Genomic DNA, 24,564 nt, shown 5'->3' on the forward strand with positions numbered 1-24,564 from the left:
TTAAAGTTGGAAACAAACATTAGTGGATTATTCAATATATAGTCTTTTGTGGGAAAATACAGACCTGAAATCATAAATGCATATCCAATACATTAATGAAGGTGAACATAAGACTATATGTTTTGCAAACTAACCAGACTGTGAATATTATTAGGGTGTCTTACAAAGGCAAAAGACTGGGAAAACATTTTATATCAAGCAGTATTAGAGCAGTTTGTTCTTGAAAAGAAAACCATTGTAAGGGAATAAAACAACTTAATACATGTTGCTGTTAAAATGAAATGTCTGGAAAAGTGTCAATCCCTTTGTAACAATTGATATTTTTGTTGAAGCAAAATACCCTGAAGAGTTGTTGATACTCTCCAGTAACTGAGACAAATATTGTTCTATCTTAAAAAAAAAAAAAAAGACAAGTTAGCCTTTTAGATCTCTTTTGTAAAATAGCCACTTTGTTTGATTTTCTGATAGCAAGTGAAATTATACAGTTTTTGTTACTCTGTGTAACTAAAATTGTTTTCTTCCAACCTTTAATTAAGCAACATGTTACTAAAATTCTGAGTTTAAGAATTAAGAAAGAATAAGAAAGTTTTCTTATTTTATATTCATGCTTGAAATTAAACCTTTTCTTATGGCCATCTCAGCTTGTAAAGAGAAATATTGACAACTCCCTAAACGAACTATTTGGAAAATGCTTGTTTTTCATGGAAAAAAACTTTGTAATTGAAAGACGTATGCAAAATCTATTTGGTTTCTTCCAATCCCTCATGATTTCATTAGGATGTGCAATTAGACTGAATGGAATAGATAATAAAAATAAAACACCGCTATTGGTCATATATTATTATAAAAAAAGTTCCAGTGTGGGGTAGTAGATAGAATGAAAATCTAGGTTTTAGAGGGCCTGGGTTCGAATCCCTGCTTGGCCATGGAAAACTCATTAGAAGTGTTACTATGGTAAAATCACTCCTTAAATATCTTACATTTACCTTGAAAACCCTATTAGGTCAGATGCGTCTTGACACCTTGCAACACATAATACTGCAAAGGTATGTTGTTTGAGTTTTAGAGTGTTTTCTGCACATGAAAGTTAATAATTCATTTGGCTCAGCGGCTTACATAAAATAAATGAAACATTAGTAAATTCATATACAGAATCAAGCTAGCTTTCACACTAGCTAGAAACAGAACTGGACAGGAGCAAATAAAGATTTTAAAAATCATTGGTGCTGATTCATAAGCATGCTTGTATAGGATTGCATGACTCCTGGCACAGATTGTAAGAAAAGTTAGCTGAAGGAAATTCAAAGCAAGAAGTTTTCCATAATGCTGTCCTCCTCTCCTGAGAGTCATCTGTATTGTTCTTGTATTTAGGCAGTTCTACTGAGTTAGTGGTTCCCAACCTTGGGTAACCCATCTATTCTTGGACTGCAGTTCCTGAAGCCCCAGTCAGCACAGCACAGGTGAAGGCTTCTGGGAGGTGCAGTTCAAGAACTTCTGAGTTTCACAGAGTTGGGAACCACAACACTAGGTGGCATGCAGTAATGTGTGGAGATTGGTGAAGGAGGTGAATCATTCAAAAATTACCTCTGACTGATTTCAGGGCAATTTCCCCCTTCATTCTAAACTGTTCACATCCTTCGGATAGTCTTCATCTGCTTTACATTTTAATGGTGAGTGCCACAATGCCTTCACTGTCGTGGGACTGCTTCTTTCTAGGTGCTCACCATTTAGGGCAATGCTTCCCAACTGTGGGTCTCCAGATGTTCTTGACCTACAGCTCCCAGAAATCCTGGTTATCACAGCTAGTGGTGAAGTCTTCTGGGAGTTTTAGTCCAAGAATCTCTGAGGACCCAAGGTTGGGAACCATTGATTTACAGGTAGTGTTGGTCTATGGACCATCCCCCCCTTCCCCTCTTTACTTTCTGCTTATGTTTTCACTTCTTCAGCTGTAGGCACTGTAAAGGAAACAAATTATCAGCAGATTCATATAAAGCTTGTTGCATGCGTGTTACGTGCTGCCAAGTAAGAATTTATTTATTTATTTATTTATTTATTTATTTATTTATTTATTTATTTATTTATTTGATTTTTATCCCGCCTATCTGAACCAACGTTATTTATAGTAACCCTAATAGGACTTTCATGGTAAGTGAGTTTTTCAAGCAATGATTTTGACAGTTCCCCACACACCCTGTGAGTTTCTATGGCTGAGTGGGTATTCAAACTCAGGTTTCCTGACTCCAAGTCCCATCACTCTGTCCACTATTCCACACTGGGCATCTCGTACATAGCCAGGCAGGTTGTATTGAAAACTGTGGATAGGCACAATGTTGGTAATGGCCAGAAATGTGTTTGCTTATGTGCTTGTGCGATGACAATAAAAATGAGTTTTTCCTGCAGCTTCTCTCAAGGAGGCATGTTGGATGAATCAAACTTCCAACTTCTGTCTCTGCAACCAGATGCCTAAACCACTGACCTATCCAGCAGTTCATTCATTGATACTGTACTATATAAAAGTTCTGTTTGTACACATTTGCAAGATAGATAAAAATAGATTTATGTTTGGAAAGACTGTACATGTTACTCAATTCTGTCAAAGCAAATTCCTGGGCAATTTGGCAGTCAAACTCCATTTAATTAAAAATGTGTGATTTTTGCACCTGGCTTGTACCAGTGAGTTTGGGGTACTACTTAAAAAAACATGGTTTATTAGGGAAATTAGACAAATTGAAACAAAGATGTGCATGGTTGTGCTTAATTCAGTTTATGATATAGCTGTAGTTAAGATTTACTTTAATCTGAATTTCCTAGGTCTTCCATGTTAATTCTTAAAATATTGGTCTTGCTTTTCATTTTACAGCCTTTAAAAAGAACATTCAGTCACAGACAACATAATTCTTACTCATGTCTACTTAGAAATAAGTCTCTGGGGCTACAGTCCTTAACATCCTGATGTATGAATAAGTTTGTGGAATTCTGAGTAGGCATATACATGGTTGTAAAGCTAGTACTGTTGAAAAAGTCAAACACAGAGGGAATTTGTCTTCAAAAATGTGAAACAAAATACAGCAGGCTTCTTTGAAAGGTTTCAGCATTGTATGTATGTATGTTTTAAATGAATAATAACTGAAATCTTGGTAATTAAAGGCTGTTTCCTTTACAGCAGTGACAACATAGAAGTAGTACAAACAGTAAATTCAGCTCGATGTCTTCAAAAATGGATGAAAAAGGCCACAATGTGCCTAGAAAACCGTCCTCTGATACCTAACTAAATTAGATCTTAATATTTCCTACAGTAATGTGAATCTGGCTGTTACACTTTTAGCATCTTGCTGTGTGGCCTTATGTAGGTTCAGTATGGTGCAATCTACATTAAAAATCACTAAGGGTAACATTTAGAGAAGAAGAAAGTATGTCTTCTGGCCCTCCCAAATAATTGGCTTAAAAATTGCTTTAAATTGGCTGTGGTACAAAATATCATTGTGACTACATTAGTAGAAGCTGCTGTTGCTGAAGAAGCAGTAGCTGTAACATGAATTGAGTTGTTAATAGTATATCAGTGCCTCAGTATAAAAACAAAACCCTAATTCTAAAACTTGCACTCTTGTGTCCCAGGCAGCTCCTACGCAATCTATTTGTAGCTGGAATGTAGACAGTGAAATGCCCCATGTTTCCAACAGAGTTCTCCAATATACTGTATATTGTTCTAGCAAGACTGATTAGAGAGAAGTACTTGTTAACTAGAAATCCCTGTGATCTCTGAGTGCTGTGTGTAGGAGGGAAGCAATTAGCAATAAAATGCTGAATAAAACTACGTACATGTTAACCAGCCTTGGTTGCTATATCAAGAAATAGCTGTTCTGTTTCTGTTCACACTAGCAAGACACTATTTTTAAAAAGTAAGCAAATATCTATTGATATTTTTCTCAGTTTATATATAGGCAATTGATGAACAACAACTTTAATGTAAATTTAATAGAATAAATAATGCAGAAATAGCCTGGCTCTAGAGCAGGGAAAAGGAATGATCATGCTACACACAACTGAAGTCATATGCACAGTACACACACAACTGAAAGATGTTGTAGTGCTGAAGAATTTCTTTTATAAAGAAGTCTTTTACATATGTATTTAGAATAAAGTTGCTGCTGAGTTCAGTATGGCTTATGCCCAGGTTAAGAGTCTGTTGAATTGCAGTTAGAGGTCAGAATGTAATGATCCTGCACCTTCTGGTCAGTGGTGTAGCATGAGTTGCCATCACCTGTTGCAAGGCAAGTACAGTATAGTAGGTGGCATGATGGAGCGAGGCCTGACGGCGCTGGCACCGAGCTCAGTTTGCAGGTGGCTCCATCTCGACTGGCGGTCCTCCACAGAGGAGGTTGCGCTGCCATGGCAATTTGTGTGTGTCTCTGTGGGCCAGCAGCTGCCACTGGTGGGGAATGCAGCGGGGGGGGGGGTGTTGTCTCCTCTGGAGATAGTAGCGAGCCAGGCACCGACCTGGAGGAGGAGGAGGAGGCGCAGGAGCCAGAGGAGGAGAAGGAAAAAGAAGGGTGGCCAAAGAGGAAGCTGGAGGAGGAGAAGGATGCGGCAATGGTAAGGAAGCAGTGGCAATGGGGGCACCCACAAGGGGCCCAGCCCAGCTGCTGCTGCTGGAGCTGCCGCCAGAACTGCTGGTGCAGATTTTCAGCTCCCTGCCAGGCCTGAGCCTGCTGGGCCTTCTGCTGCCTCCTCTGCGCCAACACCATCTGGTGCTGCTTTTGAAATTTTGTGCTCCTTAAACATGTTGTGCCCAAGGCAAACATTCCTGTGCCCCTCCCCTACGTTACTTGACTGCTTCCAGGAGAATCAGTGGAGAATCCAATAGAATCACTGCTGTATCCTGGATCTTCCAGTAAAATCAAAGAGCTAAATCTTGTTGTGGAACTTTGTGCCTGGCACAACTTGGATCAGGTACTAGGAAAGTTTAATTTATGCTAATGGAAGGCTTCATAATTTGTTGTTTTAGGTTTGGAGGCTCCCTTGAACTCCCTTTTGACCTGGGGAAGCATTTGGGATGGGAGGGATCCATTAAAAGTCACTGCTGTTGGAATCAGCACTGCAGCTGCTGATCTGGCAGTGTTTTTGTTTGTTTGTTTGTTTGTTAACTTTTAAAGGCTCCCTCCCATCCTGATGCCTTCCCAGGGCAAAAGGGAGCCCAGGGGAGCCTTGCAACCTAGAAGAGGGGGGTTGGAAATCTTTTAATTAGTGCAAGTTAAATGTTTCTGGTGCCTGCTCTGGGTTGCGCTGAGTGCAAAATTATACAACTGGATTTTATTTATTTATTTATTTATTTGATTTGTATCCCGCCTATCTGGACCAATGGACCACTCTAGGCGGCTTCCAACATAAAATTTATTTTGTCCAATGATTCCTCAACTTTTGCAACTCTCATACCATGTTCTCAAAAAACCTGCTGTAAAGTGCTCGGAAAGCCACTAGTGGAGAATTTTTAGTACCATGGAGAAAGAGAGGGAGGGTTAAAAAAAACAACAACCACAATTCATTAAATGCCTAAGTATACCACTTAAAAGTTGATCTAGACAAATAGAACAAAGCAACATAACATTCTGTCCTATATTTGATCCAGTGAGGTCCATTTTTGCCCCACCTAAATGGTTTACAAATGTTAATATACTTCATTACTTCATAGGCGATCAGGCTACACACAAGGTGGCTTACTCTTTCTGAATATTTCTGAGAGTATGTAAATAACCTGGAACATCAAGTTAACACCTTGTAAAATGTGCCCTTACTCTCTGAGTAAGAAACTAAGCAGAGTTGGCAAAGGATCAGTTATGACATGAACAAGTACTGTATAATACTTTTAACACTAGGACATAGATTAGATTTTAGTAACTCTGTAATTTTTTATGGTTTACATAAACACTGTCAATTTCATAATGCATGATACCAGAGCCTGGAATTCACGTTTAGATGAAAAAGTCAATGGACAAAGACAGAGATCTTTAGTGCATATAGTTCATTAGTGCTTATTCCTCCCCAAAAGTTTGGTTTTCTGAATAGTTTTTTTTGTCTCTGGTCTTTTATCACTAACATTTATCAAAAGGTCTTGTTACCACAGGGGTGGGGGGAAGGTTTCCTGTTATTATGCACATTCAATGTTGTCAGAATCCAAGTATTGGCTTTGGGTGCATTGTTCATGCATTGAGGTTTTTGGCTCTGCCATTTTTCCACCAACAACCTATGGGTATCACTGAAACTCCACTCTCAAGGTGGGGAGCCCTTCAAAGTGGTGTGGGGTTTCTGTCAGAAAGAAATAATCTCTTCTCCACCCCTAAGTAGCAATGTTTTCTTGTGCATAAATGATGAGGTGATTACATTTTTCCTCTGTGTTTTAACATTTGAGAGTGCAAGAGGGTCTCTGTAAGGATGAAAAGCACAAAAGAGCCTCTGTTATGTAAGGCTTAAGAGTGTAAAGGACAGGGAGTGTGCTTGTGAGAAAGAAAAGCCTGCAAATGTCCACAGACATTTCTAAATTATCACTCAATGAGTTCATTAATGACCACCTACATCATTGCTTCAGTGGGGCCATGTGGGGGAATTCTTATTAATTTTCCAGCCCCAATGTATTTTTTCAACAGTCTGGTGCAAGCCTAATATTGCAGATGAATTTTGTTCATGGATAAATATAAAACAGTTATTGGGTGACTCATGGGGGAACAATATGTTTTTTTCTGCAGCTTCTTAATGATTGGATGTTTCTTGCAGTTTCACAGTGTTGAGTGCCAAAACAGATCAGTTCTACCAAGGTAGAATGAGACTCCCTTGCACTGTTAGGGTGCTATATTTCTAATGCTTCTTGAACAGTTAGATATAGTATCTGCTGCACACAGTTGCATAACTTTGTTCCAGGAAATCATTTAACAACCTTTATAAAACTGAGTGTTTTCGTGGGATTTCTGACTCAACACTGCTGCCATACAGATTTCTCAGGCATTGCTATGGTGTATAACTCTTGCTTTCAGAATGTGATACGGTAGCAGGGTAAAATATTCAGGTTAATCTTATCTGTGTGGTTTGTACTCCAGAAAGGGAAACAATTATTATCAGTGCTTTTAAAAACAAGAACCTGGGGAATGGCGGCAGGCGATATGTGGTGTTCAAGTTGTAACCTGTCTAAAACCTTCCGTAATCTTGACTATGTTTACCTAGATGTCACCTTTAATTTAAAAAATGCAATCACTTTGCTGTATGATTGATCAGAGCTGTATGGAACTTGGCAGCCATGCCATTTCCCAGGCTCTAATCACCTTGAACTAGAAAAAAAGTTAAATAAATTTATCATTTAATATAGGAGAAGAATGTTGTGGTCGTGAATGCCATTTCAAGAAGCAAGTGGTGCTCTATAAACCTGTGCATGAGAAGAGTATCAGTGGCACCCAGGTCCTTGTCAGTGGGCTGTCTTACCTCCCCCTGGACCCTGCTGAATTTCAAAGATCCAGCTCCCCAGTTGACCTGGGAGAGACCATTCTGGACTATGATTATTAAGGAGAAATAGAAAACCCAGGAAAAGAGAAACGACCCCTGGAGGAGACTTGGGAAATGAAAACTGTAAAAGAGGAATTAGTGAAGGTAGAGGGGGAGCAAACTGAGGAAGTGGGCAAAGAGATCACTGACAAAAAGAGAGCGGCCCTGGAGGTTGCTCCGGGAGCCCTAGAACAGGTTGAGCCAGAAGAAGAGGAAGATAATTGGAGTGATGATGGAACAACTGGTGGAAGACTTACCTTGCAAAGGTAGAGAACCCTAAAATAGCAGAGTGTCAGGGAGGGTATAGAAAGAGGATCCCTGGACAGGAGAAATTGTCTTCTTAAGAGTCCTCAAACTTGAAGCAGAACTCCTTCATACTTCTAAACACCTTTTGTTTTGGGGAGAAAGAAAGAGGAGAAAGAAAGGCAAGAGTTTTGAGAACAAAGCAGAAGGCATATTTTGTTCTTTACAAACCAACCCTAGTTCAGCATCCAGGAAAATCTTGTAAGACCCTTTCAGTACTCAGGAAAAAGAAGAGAAAGGAAGATTGTCACCCCCTTGTTCACCCTGTTCTCATGTAAACCTTGCCTGGTGTATATCTGGTCTTTTAATTCAGCAACTTCGGGAGCAAACAGTGGGAAATAGGGCAGGGTAGAAAGGTTTAAGCTCACCTCCCCCTCCACCCTGGGGATGTTGCGAGCCTAGTCAATCTAGGGGCTGTGCAGATGGCTCTTTTTCTTTTCTTCTTATTTTAAAAAAGACAGAGTGCAATGCTGAACATTTTTGGTTTTTCATCCATAGGCATCCTTCAGTCTCGAGAGACTATGGTAACATGCTCTGAATCGAGGAGTGTCCTCTCCAGAGCATGAAGCCCGGGTAAGGTAATATGGAGGATAGGCTGTTACCCAAGCAGCAGATCCCCCCTCTCCACATTGCTGAAATGGTCCAATGGAAAGGCAAGAGCCAATACAACTGGTTCCAGCAATGTCGCAGGAGTTGGCAGAACAACACATGCTGCCTTCGGGACTCCAGCTCCGGATTTTGCCTCGAGGTTAACTCCTGAAGCCTTTTCCATGAGTGGATATAGCCACAAGGCAGTGGAGGTTTGAAATTGGAGTTTTCCTTCTCCTAGATGGGCTGCCTTCCATGGCTGACGAGCCCCACCTACCCGGGTTTTTGGTTTTTAAAATTGTGCTTAGCATAGTAGTGCCAGAGGTTGGGAGTTCAGTTCTTCAATTTGCATCCCAGAAGAGCCAGCTTTTATGGTCTTGGGAAAGCTGCAGAGTCCCAGGATGCCCCCAGAAGAAGAGAAGGAATGGTAAACCACTTCTGAGTACTCTCTATCTAGAAAACCCTGAAAGGGTGCCCAGGGTCAGAATTGACATGATGGCACACTATTATTATTAGCATAATATATGATTTAACCCTAAGTCTCCCCGCAGCTGGTGGAACAAATTAGCACTATTAACTAGTTTGACTGAGACTTTTTAGCCTTACTGTTTATGAAAAAATGTGATCTAGTTTAATTTTTGTCAATTTTCTCATTCTAGTTTGATCACACCCCAGTACCCTACAATCAAGAATTATGAATCACAGCTGAAGAAACACTTCACGAACCAGAGAACTCCTGAGTATGCTACGTATTAAGACAATGACACACTAGAAATACTGTTGAAAATGAATGTTGAAAAAATAGAGGAAATAGACTTGCAGCTTCCTTTAATGATCAGGGATGAAAATGGCAATAAATGTATGTGTAAGTCCATGGCGTCAGCGTCACTGAATAGAAGCACTGTTAGCCACCATCAAGAAGTGGAACATGAAGACTATATAAAGCTTAAGGATACAGATCAGACAAAAAGCATTTTTCTAGATTCTCAGTGTGCTGAATCGCAAGCTCTGCAGAAGGCTGACAGTGATTATATCTGCTTAGGGACTTCAGATCTGGAAGCCATACCTGTCCTTTCTCCAAAAGAACCATTGTATGTGTATGCCTTCAACCAGACTTTGCTGGAACCAGAAAGCCTTCGTAAAGAGAGTTGTGCGATAAAGAATATCCAGATGTGCAGTACTAAAGAATCTGTGCCTTATTGCCAGGCAGGCTTAATGCATTCAAAACCCTGTGCTGCTGTGGAGCTGATTGCAAATGCAAACATTGAGGATGAATCAGGTGGTACCCAAATGGAACAAGAGGGTGCCAGTTCAAATGAACCTTTCATTACTGTTATAAACTTGAGGGATACAGAGGGAAGTAAATGTTATGAAGTAGGTTGTGTCCCTACATCTTCTGGGGACACTTGGGACACTTTTACTTCTGCACATCATGCTTGCCCCCCTAAACTAGATGCTTCCAGCAACCTAGATATGACAAGCATCATACATGTAGAAAGGAGAGTGCTGCCTACTGCTCTTTCACTGGCAGGAGATGAAGTTGCCAATTACATTGATGTAGTATCACAGAACAGTGAACAACATGAGAAGGAAGGAAGGCAGGATATTGAATTGGATGAATCTCACTGTGGGGATTCACCAGAACTGGAACTCTTCCCTGTGTACAAAAACAGTGATAAGAAATATATGCACAGCACACCTGAGCATGAGGACAAAAAATGGGTAGCTGATGATACAATCGTTGGTTTACGTTCTGCTGCAGTTCAAAGTATTGATGAACATTGGGAACTAGAGTTTGAAGAGGACAGGGAGATCTCAACCAAAGAACACAATATCTTTAAAGGAAGTCATGCTTTGCCAGATGGGCAGGATAAAGCACCTGAGACTGATGTACCAAAGCTAGAAAAGTTTGCAATGCCCGAATCTAATTGTGAGGCAACTTTTGTGGTTTTTAATCCCACAAATGATGAATGCAACTTCACTTCTCCTCCTGCCATGGGTTCAAAAAATACAACCTTTGCTGTATTTGCTGTGCCAGAGGAGGTTGGTGGTAGAATTAATAAACTTCGCAAGAATGACTCCATAGCAAAAGAGCAACTGAGGAGGACATCACTCAAAAGTAACTCGGAACGAGTCGCAGTTAAATTACCAAACAGATCTACGCTTGGAACTACCATAACCAAAGCTAGGAAAGCAGAAATAGTCAGCTTTCCAAAACCAAACTTTAAAAATATAAAGCCCAAAGTTATATCCAGGTCTGTGCTGCAACCAAAAGAGAGTGCTGCATTAAAAGCAGCTCAAAGATCTCCTCAACTATCTACTGCTTCCTCATCGTCCCCAAATTCCTCCCCAAGGCAGCCATCAACTTCAGTTGCAGCACTGAGGAAAAAGCCTCACTTGGATAAAGGCTCAAAAACAGAAACGCCAATGAGTAAGACCCACAAGCAACATTTTAATAAACACCTTCCCAGCCAAGTTATGCATGCTGCAACTCATTCTGAAAACCTTTCCCACAAGGTTCCAAAAGCAGCTGTGTTGAAGCAGAATGTGGAACAGGTCGACAAAATGAGGTGTCCTAATTCAACATCCTCTCCAGTGGCTTTAACATGCTCCTCTAACTCAGGTGAGATGTTAAGTGACAAAATGGAAGATGCAGAGTCTTGGGGCCAACCTTGTGCTTTGAATAGCTGTCAGAAACCTCAAGAAGAGCAACAGCAGATTTATTGTCTGGGAAGTGCTGAAGAAAGGCTGGTCCAAAATGCTGCAGATGAAGCTTTCAAGCCTGCACATCTTCCCTTGGTAAGTAAATAGCCTTTATCTAATACATCTTAAGATTCTGTTTCTGGAGTACTGAATGCAAGTTATTGAACTAGAACTTCTAGTTCTTTGCCCATATCAATATAGGACTTTTTTAAAAAAATTAAATTTAATTTAGTTTTGTTTTGTTTTTGCTTCTGTTGCTTTATTAGGAGAAGAGAAACGCAGGTACTGTAGATCTATTGCAAATATTGAGCACATTAATATGGTAACTTGATAGGTGTAAGTTTCATTTAACTATGCAATATCTGTTTGTACTCTAGAAAACAGACCAGTAAGATGAGGTTCATGGGTAGCATAATACAGAACAAGAACTCCAGCACAGAAGCTTGTGCTACTTGCTGTGGCTTCTTTGAGGCACCTTCTTTTCCCTCTCCCACGTTTTGACTGGATTATTTGCTAAAGACCTAACAAGTCAAAACTTGCTTATAGTTTGTACCTAGTACCATAATATTATTTGCCTAATCCAGAATGTTGCTTTTATGAATAGATCACACAATTATCTCATGCACACATATTTTACTTATAAGTCTTCTTTGTATGGCCAGACATAGGTTGAAATCCTGTTGCTTAGTGTAATAAATCACAAGAGTAGATGTGTTAAATCAGCGGAGATTTGGTAAGTCAACTCCTGCCTAAGTTCTATTGATTCAGCAGGCCTACGCAACCAAATTTCACCCATAGACTGTTTGAAGATTGCAGCTAGTTAAAACCTAGGCATCCATATTGCAGCAAGGTATCTTCTTAGTTCAGTATTATTTAGGCTAAAATAATCTAGCGTCTAGACATTATAGAACTGGAAATCTTGTTGCGCTGCACGAGAAAGTAGTGCATGTAAATGATGTTATTATCATCAGACTGCCTGGATGGCAGCTGCTGGATGTAATATTCATAAAAAAATCTTTCAACACAAGAGTTAAAATATTACACAAGAGTTAATTTCAATGAGAGCGCTTTCTTAATTTTGCAGCAAACTTTGCGAAGCTGGTTGGAAGTATATTAGTGTTTCTACTTTCAATACTGCATTTTTATCATTTTAAAAGTTTGTAGGTACAGTACATCCCTTCATATCAGTTTGCTAGATGTGTCCATGGATTTTCTGTTTTATTGTTGATCTTTTATGAAAGTGAAAAATGGTTTACAGATATTTACAGATTGGGTTGCCAGGGATGATAGCTCTTCCTTTGTAGGGATCATTGCTCTTCTGGATTGCCAAGTGCATGTCCTCCACAAATTTCAGGAAACTCAGGGAAAGATGGGTATTGGTCTCTCTACTTTCACTACAGAAAGCCATGAAACAGCTGGCTGCCACTTCTTTTCTCTGAAATGTATTACAAATTGACATTATATTTTGTCCCTCCTAACCATCATCTGAAAGGGAGTAAGATCTTTGCTTTGGTCCTTGGTTGAAGGCAGCTCTCATTGCTTCTCCAAAGCTCAGAATAAAGTATAATACAGGAGTAATATTTGAATTTGCAAAATGTCGTACATTACTAGTAAGGGAACTGTGTCTTGACATCAGTAAATTCTGCCCTGTTTACATCTCTTCTCCTTTACTTCTAAATTAGCAATTTGAGCTGACTTCATGATAGCACATCTAAACACATAGATGGTACTGATTTATACTCTTAAAGGAGCACTGTTATGAACAGATGATGTTCTTTATATTCATTAAAATGGTTGGTCAGCCTAGCTGTGTATTGTCTACTGATCATGGCATAAAGCAGAAGTTTTACAAGACCTGCTATATGAGATATTTTAATGGCCATGGGAAGAATATGGGGTCTGGCCTACAGATGATATTCATTGTAGTAGCGAATTGAGCACCTTTCCTCTGTTCTAGTTGATCCAGTACTGTGTGGAAATTCTAGGTGTTACACACACTTTGTGTCAGCCATAGTAGTAGAACATTTCAAATAGATGAAAGACACTCTCATACTGTCATACCTAACAACCTCAACACTTACCGCACTATGTTTCCCACTAATATACCTAAATGTTTAGGTTAACAGTTCCTGCATTTTTGATTACTACAGAGAGGAACATAATTTTTATACTGAGATCAGACTTTTCCTGAATCAAAATGAAATACCAAATGCAAAATGTTGTCTAAAATCTTATAATCACAAGCACCATTTCTCCTTAATAAGAGAATGTGATTGACTGTAATTAAAACAAATGTTTTATCTGATGATATAGTGAAGGTACTATAATTTTCAGTTTACGTATGATTGTCTGATTGCCCGATACAGTAGGTAAAATTGCATTAATCAGTAAAATTAATAATTTTTTAAACATGTTGATTCATTCTGTATTTTGAATCTTCTTTTTCATCTCTCTCTCCCCTCCCCCCATTGTTATTGAATAATACAGGTTTCTTTGCCTGTAGTATTAGACACAGCACAAGGGCAAAGTTTATCCAAGGGCAGTCCTGTCATCTTGAGAAATGGAGCAGCATCCAAGATTTCATTCCATTCCAGGAGAGGAAGTGAGAGTACAAATATTCATGCAGCTAAAGCTTCATCTCCTCAAAGAGCAGTTCAGTCAACAAAATCTGGTGAGAAGTTTCTTTGATTTTCTTCGAGTAGAAGTCCTAACGTCTGTAGCCACTGGCATTGATGGCTGAGGTAGATGTGAGTTGTCGTAAGTTGTCGTAAAAACATCTGGAAGGCTAAGTTGAGGAGTGTGTTTGGGGAGCTGAACAATTGTTGGGGAAGCTAGTTGTGGGTACTGTTATGAATAATCTGGCAGTGTATGAAATGTGAATGTAAGTTCATTCTATCCTACTGATTAAAAAAAATGAAAAGTGTGCTGCTTATACAGTATACAACTCCATAAAGCACTTTCAGGGCAGTTTACAATTATGCAGGCTACACATTTCCCCCACCCCCCAGTGAGCTGGGTACTCATTTTACCAACCTCAGAAGGATGGAAGACTGAGTCAACCATGAGCTGCCTACCTGAGCCTGCAGAATTGGACTCAGGTTGTGAGCAGAGTCTTGGCTGCAGTACTGCAGTTTAACCACTGTGCTACCCTTCACTAAAGTTTAAAATGCACCTTAAGTTACAGCATGATTACACTAGAAAAAACTACAGTACAGTGGTGCCTCGCATTAAAATGTTAATTCGTTCCAGCGAAATCGCTGTAGAACGCAAACATCGTAAAGTGATTTTTAAAAGCCCATAGAAACGCTTTAAAACCCGATTAATGCGTTCCTATGGGCTTGAAACTCACAGTCCAGCAAAGATCCTCCACAGCGCAGCCATTTTCGCTGCCCGTGCAGCGAGGAATCCGTCCCAGAAAATAGCAGGCGGCCATTTTTTTTAACCCGGTGGCCATTTTGAAACCGCCGATCAGCTGTGCAAAATTGTCATTTTGCGATAATCGGTTAGCAAAGCAGGGAACCGACCATAGCAAAGCGAAAAAACCCCACAGGAAACATCATTTTGCAATCGCTTTTGGGGATCATGTTTTGGGGATCATGTTGTCTTGATGGGAAGTGAGGTATTTTACTCTTCATTTATTTTAACTTGATTGGGTCATATAGATTTATTTTGAATAATTTTGGCATGTTTGAACAACTCTGTTGTGTGTAAATTGAGGTTTGCTACTTAGTGGTGTGCCTTCCATCCTCCCTCTCTTTATTTCTTCTATGTGAGTGTTTCTTTGTCTCACTTTCTCCGGCAAAGAAGCTGTGTCTGACATAGCAGTATGTCACATTTTGGAGGACCCCAACCCCCGCCGCCCCCCCAAAAAAACCAGCTGCCATCACAAGGGAGAAGCCTCACACCTCTCTCTCTCTCTCTCTCTCTCTCTCTCTCTGGCAAGGAGCCTCTGTCTGACAAAGCAATATGGATAGTGCTTCCAAGCTTAGAAAGTGCTGGGCTTTGTTTGTGTCTCCTGTGAGGAGCCATTACAATATGCTAGTTTGAAATAAATAATTTAAAACACACACACAGCAGCAGCAGCAGTGGCGACTTTCCATCTTCGGAGGATTTCCGAGCTGTGTCCCTATCTAGACGCGGGGACACTCATGATCTCAAGAATAGACTACTGTAGTGCTCTCTACATGGGGCTACCCTTGAGACTGATGCGGAGACTTCAACTGATCCAAAATTTGGCAGCCAGATTAATAACTGGGGTGAAGAAATTCCAGCACATCTCCCCCACTCTGGCTGCCCTTCATTGGCTACTGGTTCATTTCTGCATTGACTTCAAGGTACCTAACAGAATACCTGTTCCCAGCCAGATCTGTCCATAATACCCATTCTTCACAGGCAGGGCGGTTGAGGTCCTTGACACCAAAGGAGACCCGGAGGGAAAGAACAAGAAACTGGGCCTTCTCGGCGGTTGCCCCCCACCTGTGGAACAACCTGCCCATTGAGATCTGCCTGGTACCCTCACTGGATGGGTTCAAATGGGCATTGAAGACTTGGCTCTTCCACCAGGCTTTCCCTGACTATTAATATAGCAACTGGTCCAGAATCGAGCTGCGCGGCTGGTGAATGGTGGGGCCGCTAGGGGACATATCAAGCTGATTGTGATTAAATTACATTGGCTACCAGTTGCTGCCTGGGCCCAATTCAAAGTGCTTGTTTCGACATAAAGTCCTAAATGGCTTGGGCCCTGGATACCTGAAGGACCGCCTCCTTACATATGAACCTACCCAGCAGTTAAGATCTAGCCAGGGGGCCCTTTTGAAAGAGCCATCCCTCAAGGAGGTAAGAGGGATGGCTTGTACACAAAGGGCCTTTTTGGCAGCTGCCCCCAGACTATGGAATGCCCTCCCCACTGAGATTTGTCTGGCGCCGACGCTGATGACATTTCTGCGCCGGGTCAAAACCTTTGTGTTCCATAAGGCTTTTAATTGAAATAACTGTGGGTTCTGATGGCAATTTTTAGAGTATCTATCTTAATTGTATTGTTTTATATTTTAATTGTATTTTTATTGTATTTTAATTGTTTTAAGCCGCCCAGAGACCTTTTGGTGGCATATAAGTTAAATAAATAAATAAACAAACAAACAAACAAACAAATAAATAAATAAATAAATAAATACGTACGTACATACGTACATACATACATACATACATACATACATACATACATACATACATACATACATACATACGTACATACATACATACATACATACAATCTCGGCCCCCCTTTTAGCCATCCCTTTCATCACCCTTTTACCACCTTCATTGCCATCTGTTTTAATTTATCTTGTTGCTATGTATTATTTTATTTTCTATCGTGTTTTAATATTGCTTTTTATCTTGTTGTTAGCTGCCCAGATTGGCCTGGTTGCTAGATGGTGCGGGGTATAAACCCAATAAATAAATATATAAATAGGAAGGCAAGCATAGGACAACACCTCAGTTGCAACAATTTAAAAAGCCCACATTGCGCTCTCAGTTGACATACAACACAGCTTAAAAATGGATGAAATGTTTTCCCAAGAAGATGCACACACCAATGCAAATACCATGTGACTTTAACCCGATTTCAAAAAAACCTGATCCAGCCACTGATTCATTTCATCATGTGACGACATTCTTATCCGGGTTGTCTTGTAATTCTATAGACTGTCCTGGTAATCCTGTTTCTCAAACTTATTATGACAGTTTGCTAGATTTTGTTCAATCACTTACACAGAGAAATAACAGCTTGCTAAAGGCCACGCAATGAGCTTTTCTGCTAAGAAGAGCTTTGAACCTAGTTTTCCCACATTCATGAACAGCATTAATGCATTGCAGTGGCTGCAGTTTCTTGCAGGGGTAAAAGTGTGTGCTGCCACCTGAGTGAAGAACACTTACAGGAAAAATTAGCACCCAAATTTGAGCAGCAATGCTGACATTGATTTTGATGCAAAAACTTGTTCTTTATTCTCAGTTTTTATTTGTACACAACTTTGAGACAGAAGTACCGTATTTTTCAGTTTATAGGATGACCCAATGTATAAGACGAAACTCCCCCCCATTTCTAACCCCAAATTTGAAAATTTGATTGCTGCTTTTCCCACCACTTCCTAAACCCAGGGTTTAGCAAAAGGAGGGGAAAAGCAGGGATCAGAGGGCTGCACGATCACTGAGCCTGCAACCAGTAGTGGAGGCATCAGGAGCAGGAGGTGGAGACCGAGGCAAAGAAGCAGCCAGGCTTGGCCGCCTCTCACGGCTTCCCCTTGACTGCTGCCACCGCTGTCCAATCACAAGAAGACGATCGCTGGAGGGGGTGATCTGGCGGCGGCAGCAGTCAATGGGCAGCCGAGCCTGGTTGCTTCTTTGCCTCAATCTCCGCCTCCTTCTGATGCCTGCCTTGTATAAAATGACCCTCAATTTTTTCTCTAATTATTTTAGGAAAAAGTGTCATTTTATATATGAAAAAAAATACGGTAATCATGAAACTGAATTAGGAACTGGTGTTTATGTGCTGCTGCATTCCGAACAGTTTAGAACTATGTAATGTCACTGAACTTCAGTACTGTATCATAACTCAGTCTCAGTTGGAAGGTTTTTCAGTGTTATGAACTAATGTTGCATCTGCTTCTTGGTTAATATGAACTTTGAAATTAACTATTGTTTGACTACTCTTCCTACTAGAGTAAAAAAAATGGACATCTAACCTGAATATCATACAAAAATAAAATCTGGATATTCTGTAGAGATTCAGAATAAGTTTTGTCAATTGCTAATCCCATGATAAGACACCATCTCTGTAAATCCTACAGATTCAATGGAACAAGCACCTGGATTTGGACTTTTAACTTTACTGATCTTTTAAGCATTGCTAATCATAAAGTCATTCTGGGCATGAAGAGCTAATTTTGGAAACATACCATCATTTAAAAAGCATTTTTAATGACTTGTTATCCAGAAAAACCTGTTTTAATAGGACTAGCTTTCCCACCCTCCTTAAGATGGGAAGTAACCCCAAACCAAAGTACTTCACTTCTGTGTAAATATGCATACTGGTGAATTGCCAAATTATTTCTCTCTGCCTTTTTTTTATTCTTGTATATTCTTTGGAAAGAGTTGAAGGGTTTGTTTGTTTGTTTGTTTGTTTGTTTGTAGAGAGGTGACTTAATTCTACATGTATTCATGGGAGGTAAACATACTAAATCCTCCAAGATTTTTATACTTAAAAACAAATGATAGTTTATAATTTGCAAGCTGCATTTATTTTCATGTAGCTCTTTTCTGTGCTGGTAGAGGAAGAGTGGGGAAGCTTTTGGTCTTGAAGATTAAAGTTATATCAGTTCTCTTTTTTGCATTTGTGGTCCTTAAACTTATATACTTGGCAGCTGGAGTTGGTCTGAATTTGTAGCCTTTGGTTATCATCCAGATCATTCTATGAAATGGGTAATGGAAATCAAAACTGATCACAGCTGGTACACTCTACCTTAGGTGGGTGAAATGTAAGGGTCTGCAGGTATGTGTTTGTGGCCTGAGAATTCCCAGGATACTGCCTGGAGAATTCCTGGAAAATCCTGAGCACTGGAGTCCAAAAAAAGACAAGAGTACATGCCGAGCCACAGATATTTTTATTGAACACAGATGCCATGGATCAGTTTGTTATATCAGAGCGAGTGGGATGTGAATGAACCCAATGTAAAAGATACCTGTGGTCTTCATTTATTTATTTATTGAATTTATATCCCACACCATCTGGCAACCAGGCCACTCTGGGTGGCTAACAACAATTTAAAGTTAATTAGTTTACCTTGAGGTTTTAAAGAGACACACACACCCATTCCAAATCTTGTCATCCTACCTTTGATGATAAACAGTCCCTGGTTCAATGCTAATCTGTATGACTCTTTCTCTGCATGTCCCTTTAACAACAAGTATAGTTTAAAGTAATCACCTCTTCCTATGCAGCTATTATGCTTTTACTGTGAATTTTCAATACAATTTATTTGGAATGCCCCTCTTCCTTCAGTGACACTTTCAAATATATCCTTCTAACAAGGCATGCAATTTAACACTCAGAGGACAAAATAAGACCTGAGACAGGTGTGTGTAGCCTCCACAGCCAAGCTCAGTGTTAAAAGCTAAGCCATGGAAGAGAGGTGTTATATGTGGTGTCTTCTGAAAGCATCTTCACCCAGACTCCATAGTGCCAGGAAGTTGCAGCTGGTAAGGGATATGGAATGATGAATTATCATAAACTGTGGTTAATTTCAGCTTCTCTGTTACATTGGAGCAGAATAGCCTTCAGAGGCAGAATGGTGATCTGATTGGTCTAGGACACACACGAGAAAGCTAATACAGAGCCTGTTGCACAATAAGGCACTGGCCCAACATAGTGTATTCTTTGGGATTGGTCTTCACAACGCCATTTCAGTATTCTTCAAATGGGAACATTTCAAGAATGCTGTATATAACACCGCCTTGTCCACATTTGGCAAGAAAACCAAAAAGATGGCAGACTGTTTCGAAGACCACTCGGAGGAGTTGATGCCAGCCATCGAGGATAAGCGGAGAGCTCTAGCAGCATACAAAGCCTGTCCTAGTGAGTACAACTTGCAAGCTCTTCGAGCTGCTCGTAGCCAAATCCAACAGGCTGCAAGGAAATGTTCCAACGATTATTGGCTTCAGCTCTCCTCTCAGATACAGATAGCAGTGTACACAGGTAACATCAAAGGAATGTATGACGGCATCAAGCAGGCTTTAGGTCCAATACAGAAGAAATCTGCTCCCTTGAAGTCTGCTACAGGTGTGATCATTCAGGACCAAGCACAGCAGATGGAATGCTGGGTGTAGCACTACTCTGAGCTATATTCTAGAGAGAATGTAGTAACCGAAGAAGCACTAAATAACATTGAGTGCCTGTCTATTTTGGAAGAGTTGGACAGTGAACCAACTTTTAAGCGATCTTGGATTCCCTCGCCCACGGCAAGGCACCTGGAAAGGATAACATCCCTGTTGAAGTGCTGAAGTGCTGTAAAGAGATCACCACCACCAAACTGTATGAAGTTGTTCGTCTTTGCTGGAGGGAAGGTGGAGTACCACAGGACATGAAGGATGCAAACATTGTCGCAAGAAGAAAGGAGATGGACGATTGCAATAACTACCGTGGCATCTCTCTTCTCAGCATTGTAGGGAAGCTGCTTGCCTGTGTTGTACTGAAGAGACTCCAGGTGCTTGCAGACAGAGTCTATCCAGAATCACAGTGTGGATTTTGAGCTAATAGATCCACCACTGACATGGTATTCTCCCTCAGACAGTTGCAGGAAAAATATAGGGAACAACAACAGCCTCTTTTTGTGGCCTTCACAGATCTCACAAAGGCTTTTTATTTGGTTAGCAGGGATGGTCTTTTTAAAATCCTTCCCAAGATTGGATGTCCACCTTGACTCCTTAACATCATCAGGTCCTTTCCTGAGGAAACAGAGGGCACTGTAGTTTTTGATGGCTCAACATCAGATCCCTTTGACATCCGAAGCAGAGTGAAACAGGAAAGCTATGGTTTTTCCAGTAGCGATGTATGGAAGTGAGAGCTGGACCATAAAGAAGGCTGACCGCTGAAGAATTGATGCTTTGGAATTGTGGTGCTGGAGGAGACTCCTCAGAGTCCCCTGGACTGCAAAGAGAACAAACCTATCCGTTTTGAAGGAAATCAATCCTGAGTGCTCACTGTAAGGACAGATCTGTAAGGATGTAAGCCATCCTTACAGCCTTAAGGACCAAAGCCATCCTTACAGCCATCCTTACTGGCTGTAAGCCATCCTTACAGCCATCCTTACTGGCTGTAAGCCATCCTTACATCCTTAAGGACCAAAGCCATCCTTACAGCCACTGTAAGGATGGCTTTGGCCATCTCATGAGAAGAAAAGACTCCCTGGAAAAGACCCTGATGTTGGGAAAGTGTGAAGGCAAGAGGAGAAGGGGACGATAAAGGACGAGGTGAATGCACAGTGTCATCGAAGCTACCAACATGAATTTGACCAAACTCCGGGAGGCAGTGGAAGACAGGAGGGCCCTGCATGCTCTGGTCCATGGGGGTCACGAGTTGGACACGACTTAACAACTAAACAACAAACAACAACATTAAAGGTAGTGTGTATGTGTATGTATGAGAAACAGGCCCTTTGAAGGAGAAAGAAGCCTTTGTTTTCTGAAAAGGGGCGACTTCACCATTAAAATTCTTTTTTATGCAAACATAGTGGGGTGAGTGGTCACAGGGTACTTTGCTATTACAAAAAGGGGTTGCAACTAAAAAAATGTTCAGAACTACTGCTCTACAACTGTTGTTTCTCCTTCTGTTTCTGTTTATAATGGTAAAATGCAGTTTTTCTGACTTGGTGTTAACATACAGCAAGGATTGTAATCCTATAATAAAAGAGAGAGGGACTTTGATAGCAACCCATGGCATGTTTTCATAATTGTTTTTAATTTCTGTTTTAAAGCAGAAGCCTTCAAACATTATGAATATGTGAATGTGTGTGACATAAAATCTAATGGCAAATCCTCTTGGTCAAAGTACCACATGGTTGGAAACATTTAATAGGCTGAAAAACTAAGCAGGGTCATCAACCTTACCTATTCCTTGAGTTCGACATCAAAATGTCTGTTTGCATATGGAGTCAAGACCTAGCATTGCACAGTTTCTAGCAGGGAAATACAGGTATTACATGGTGTTAGCAATAAAAAAATCCCATGATAACTCCTAGACTTTAACCTTGGAAATTAACTGTTTATGGATGACCTTTAAATTAAGAAGCAGAAGTTGTATGAATAAACTCCTTATCATTTGGGGTTGTGCCATCAATCCACCCACCCTTGTTCTAAACCAATTACATTTTTATCACATCCTTGCAGCAGTCCTGATAGGCAGGTTAGGGCCAAAGTCATCCAGTGAGTTTTATGGCTCAGTTTGGACTTCATCTTGGATCTGTCTAATTGTAACCATTTTAACCATTCTAATTCTAACTACTGTACTTTAATCACATACCACACTGGGCTTCAGTTATCTTTGCTTGGAAACAGTCTGCTTTTCTAGCATGTAGTTTGTCAGTGCAAGTACTGAATGGCCCAAATATTAATCATAACTGTTTCTTAGAAACAGTTCCCTGCCAAGGTTCTCTCTGTAGCAATAACCATTAAGTATGGAGAAGGGCATGAGTGGAACTACAGGGCAACTACGGCATTAGGAGATAGTAGTCTCTGTTTGTTAGAGTGTGCCTCTCAAAAAAACTACACAAAATCTGAAGATCTCAAAAAATCCTTGTAGCGTTCACCCTTTGTCAGAGATAAGTCATGCATTATTCATGTTCTATGCGAATGTGGTGGAGAGGCAGAGCTGAGAGAGAGGTTAAAAGGCGGAGTCTAAGAGGAGGAGAGTCAGTCAGAGTGAGTTCGTCAGTGAGAGTTAGTCAGAGTCAGAGAGTCAGAGAGAGAAGGAACAGATATTAATAGAGCTAAGCTGGTTAAGATAAATAGAGAAGGTGGTGGTTAATTATATGGCAAGAAGAAAGTATGTATGAAGAGACCTGTGAATGATTTGCTTGTGTAGAATGAACATCTGTAGAACATCTGTGATTATTATTAACTTTGCTACACTTCAATAAATAAGTTTTGTTTGCATTCACATGTAATGTCTAATCAGACATCTTTAATATTGTGGATAGAGGTAATCCACTGGTGGCAGTGAGGGAAACAAAGACTGGAACCTTTGTGAGAGCACAAAAAGTAGGTGCCTCAAAGAGGTGAACGTCACAATCCTATGCTTAGTTTCTGGCCCACTAAATTCATTGCAGTGCATATTCATGAATGCAAAGGTTTCAATCAAGGGTAATGATTTAAAATTGGAACTGAGGATGTAATAACTATTATAACAGAGCACACAGTGTTCAGCTTTGTGTCTCTTCCATTCTGCTTCTTAGAGCACTGCTATGGTGAGCGTTGTAAGTACATTACTTTTGACTTCTAAGTAGGTTTTTTTCTCTTCTACAGATTTTTCTAATCATACAAAGTTCACAGTTCCTATCTGTTGTATGCACTGATACTGGCTTTGGCCAGAATCTTGGTGGGGATTTATGCTGTCATAACTGCTAGAGATGTGCCATTCATCTCTCGCTCTCTCACTCTCTCTCTCGCTCATGCTCTTTCTCTGTGTATATATATGTTACTCCAAATCCCCAAATTCTACATTCTGGGAGTTCCGTGCTGGCCTCAAATGTACATTGGGCTCACTTGCAGAAAGGCTAGGCTGGAAGGGATCATGGTCAAGGGCAGACTGAGTTCAGTCCTAGTTACTTGTTAGAAAAGAAGTTGTTAGCTAGGACAACTTTTTTCTGACAGATGTGTAGGACAGAAGTCTGCCTATCCTAGGCCATGAAGCCTTCCAACTCAGCCTTTCTGCATATGAGCACAATTAGGTCTGAAAACCCCAAACCAAACAAAAACAAACAACATTTAGATCCAAAAACCTAACCGAATCAAACCAAACAAAATGGCACGTGCCTAATAAACACCATTGCACAAATGGTATCATGTGGAAGAGGCACACTGCAGAAAAGCCCTATCCATGACATTAGGTGAGTGATACTCAGCACATTGAGCATTGTGCTAGTATTTGGGTTTTCTGAGAGACCCTCCCAGTAGCAGCCAGTGAGACTTTGTCCCCCCATCTCCAAGTTCCAGAGGTGTTCCAGCTTGGAAGTCTTCTCTTTGCAATATGGGTGTGTATATTTATGTGTGAACAACATTTATCATACTGATGGTTGTTGTAGGTTGTTGTTCACAAGAGAACACAGACAGAGTTCTACTCCTGTCCTCTGAAGATGCCAGCCACAGAGACAGGCGAAACATTAAGAAGAAAAACCTAATGAGGATAGGATCCCGGCCATGGAAGCCTTTGAGAATACATTTATCATACTGTCCAGTAATAGTCAAGTGCATGACATATTTGCTTGACTGACTGCTCGTGTCAGTTTACTATCCACAAACATGATACCGGTTTGTTTGTTAGAAAGTCAGGTGTAGAGAGTAAAAGCAGAGTACTGTATCAGTAAAACTGCAAAAGCTGTCCATGATACTTAGCTATCCTAGAGTGCCACCTAGTGTTATGGAGAGTAATAGTTATCTATTGTTTTCCAAATACTGTATGATTGTTTTAATAGTGTCTAATTTAAGCCCAATTGATGTGTATTAACTTTTTAACTCCCTCTTTCAAATGGAAAAGCTTTTTACCATCTGGTTTAAAAATAAAAGTTGGTAGATGATGTTTTCTGGGACCAGTTTATTAAACAATGTAATTTTTGCCTTTCTGAAACAGAATAATAGGTCGAAAAGGACCTTGAGAGTAATTTAATTTAATCC

General features: G+C 40.3%; 1 protein-coding gene across 4 annotated transcripts in view; it reads left to right on the top strand.

The window, feature by feature from the left end:
• Positions 1 to 24,564, top strand: part of MTUS1 (microtubule associated scaffold protein 1) — a 124,123-nt gene that overhangs the window by 22,212 nt on the left and 77,347 nt on the right. For all 4 annotated transcript variants that reach the window (XM_020791442.3, XM_020791445.3, XM_020791443.3 and 1 more), the window contains exons 2-3: positions 9,078 to 11,217; positions 13,609 to 13,792. In XM_020791442.3, coding sequence (XP_020647101.3) covers positions 9,205 to 11,217; positions 13,609 to 13,792 — 2,197 coding nt within the window. In that variant the 5' untranslated portion in view covers positions 9,078 to 9,204. The remainder of the gene's footprint in view (positions 1 to 9,077; positions 11,218 to 13,608; positions 13,793 to 24,564) is intronic.

The sequence above is a fragment of the Pogona vitticeps genome, chromosome 5 (genome assembly GCF_051106095.1).
Source record: "Pogona vitticeps strain Pit_001003342236 chromosome 5, PviZW2.1, whole genome shotgun sequence".
In the NCBI taxonomy this organism is placed as follows: domain Eukaryota; kingdom Metazoa; phylum Chordata; class Lepidosauria; order Squamata; family Agamidae; genus Pogona; species Pogona vitticeps.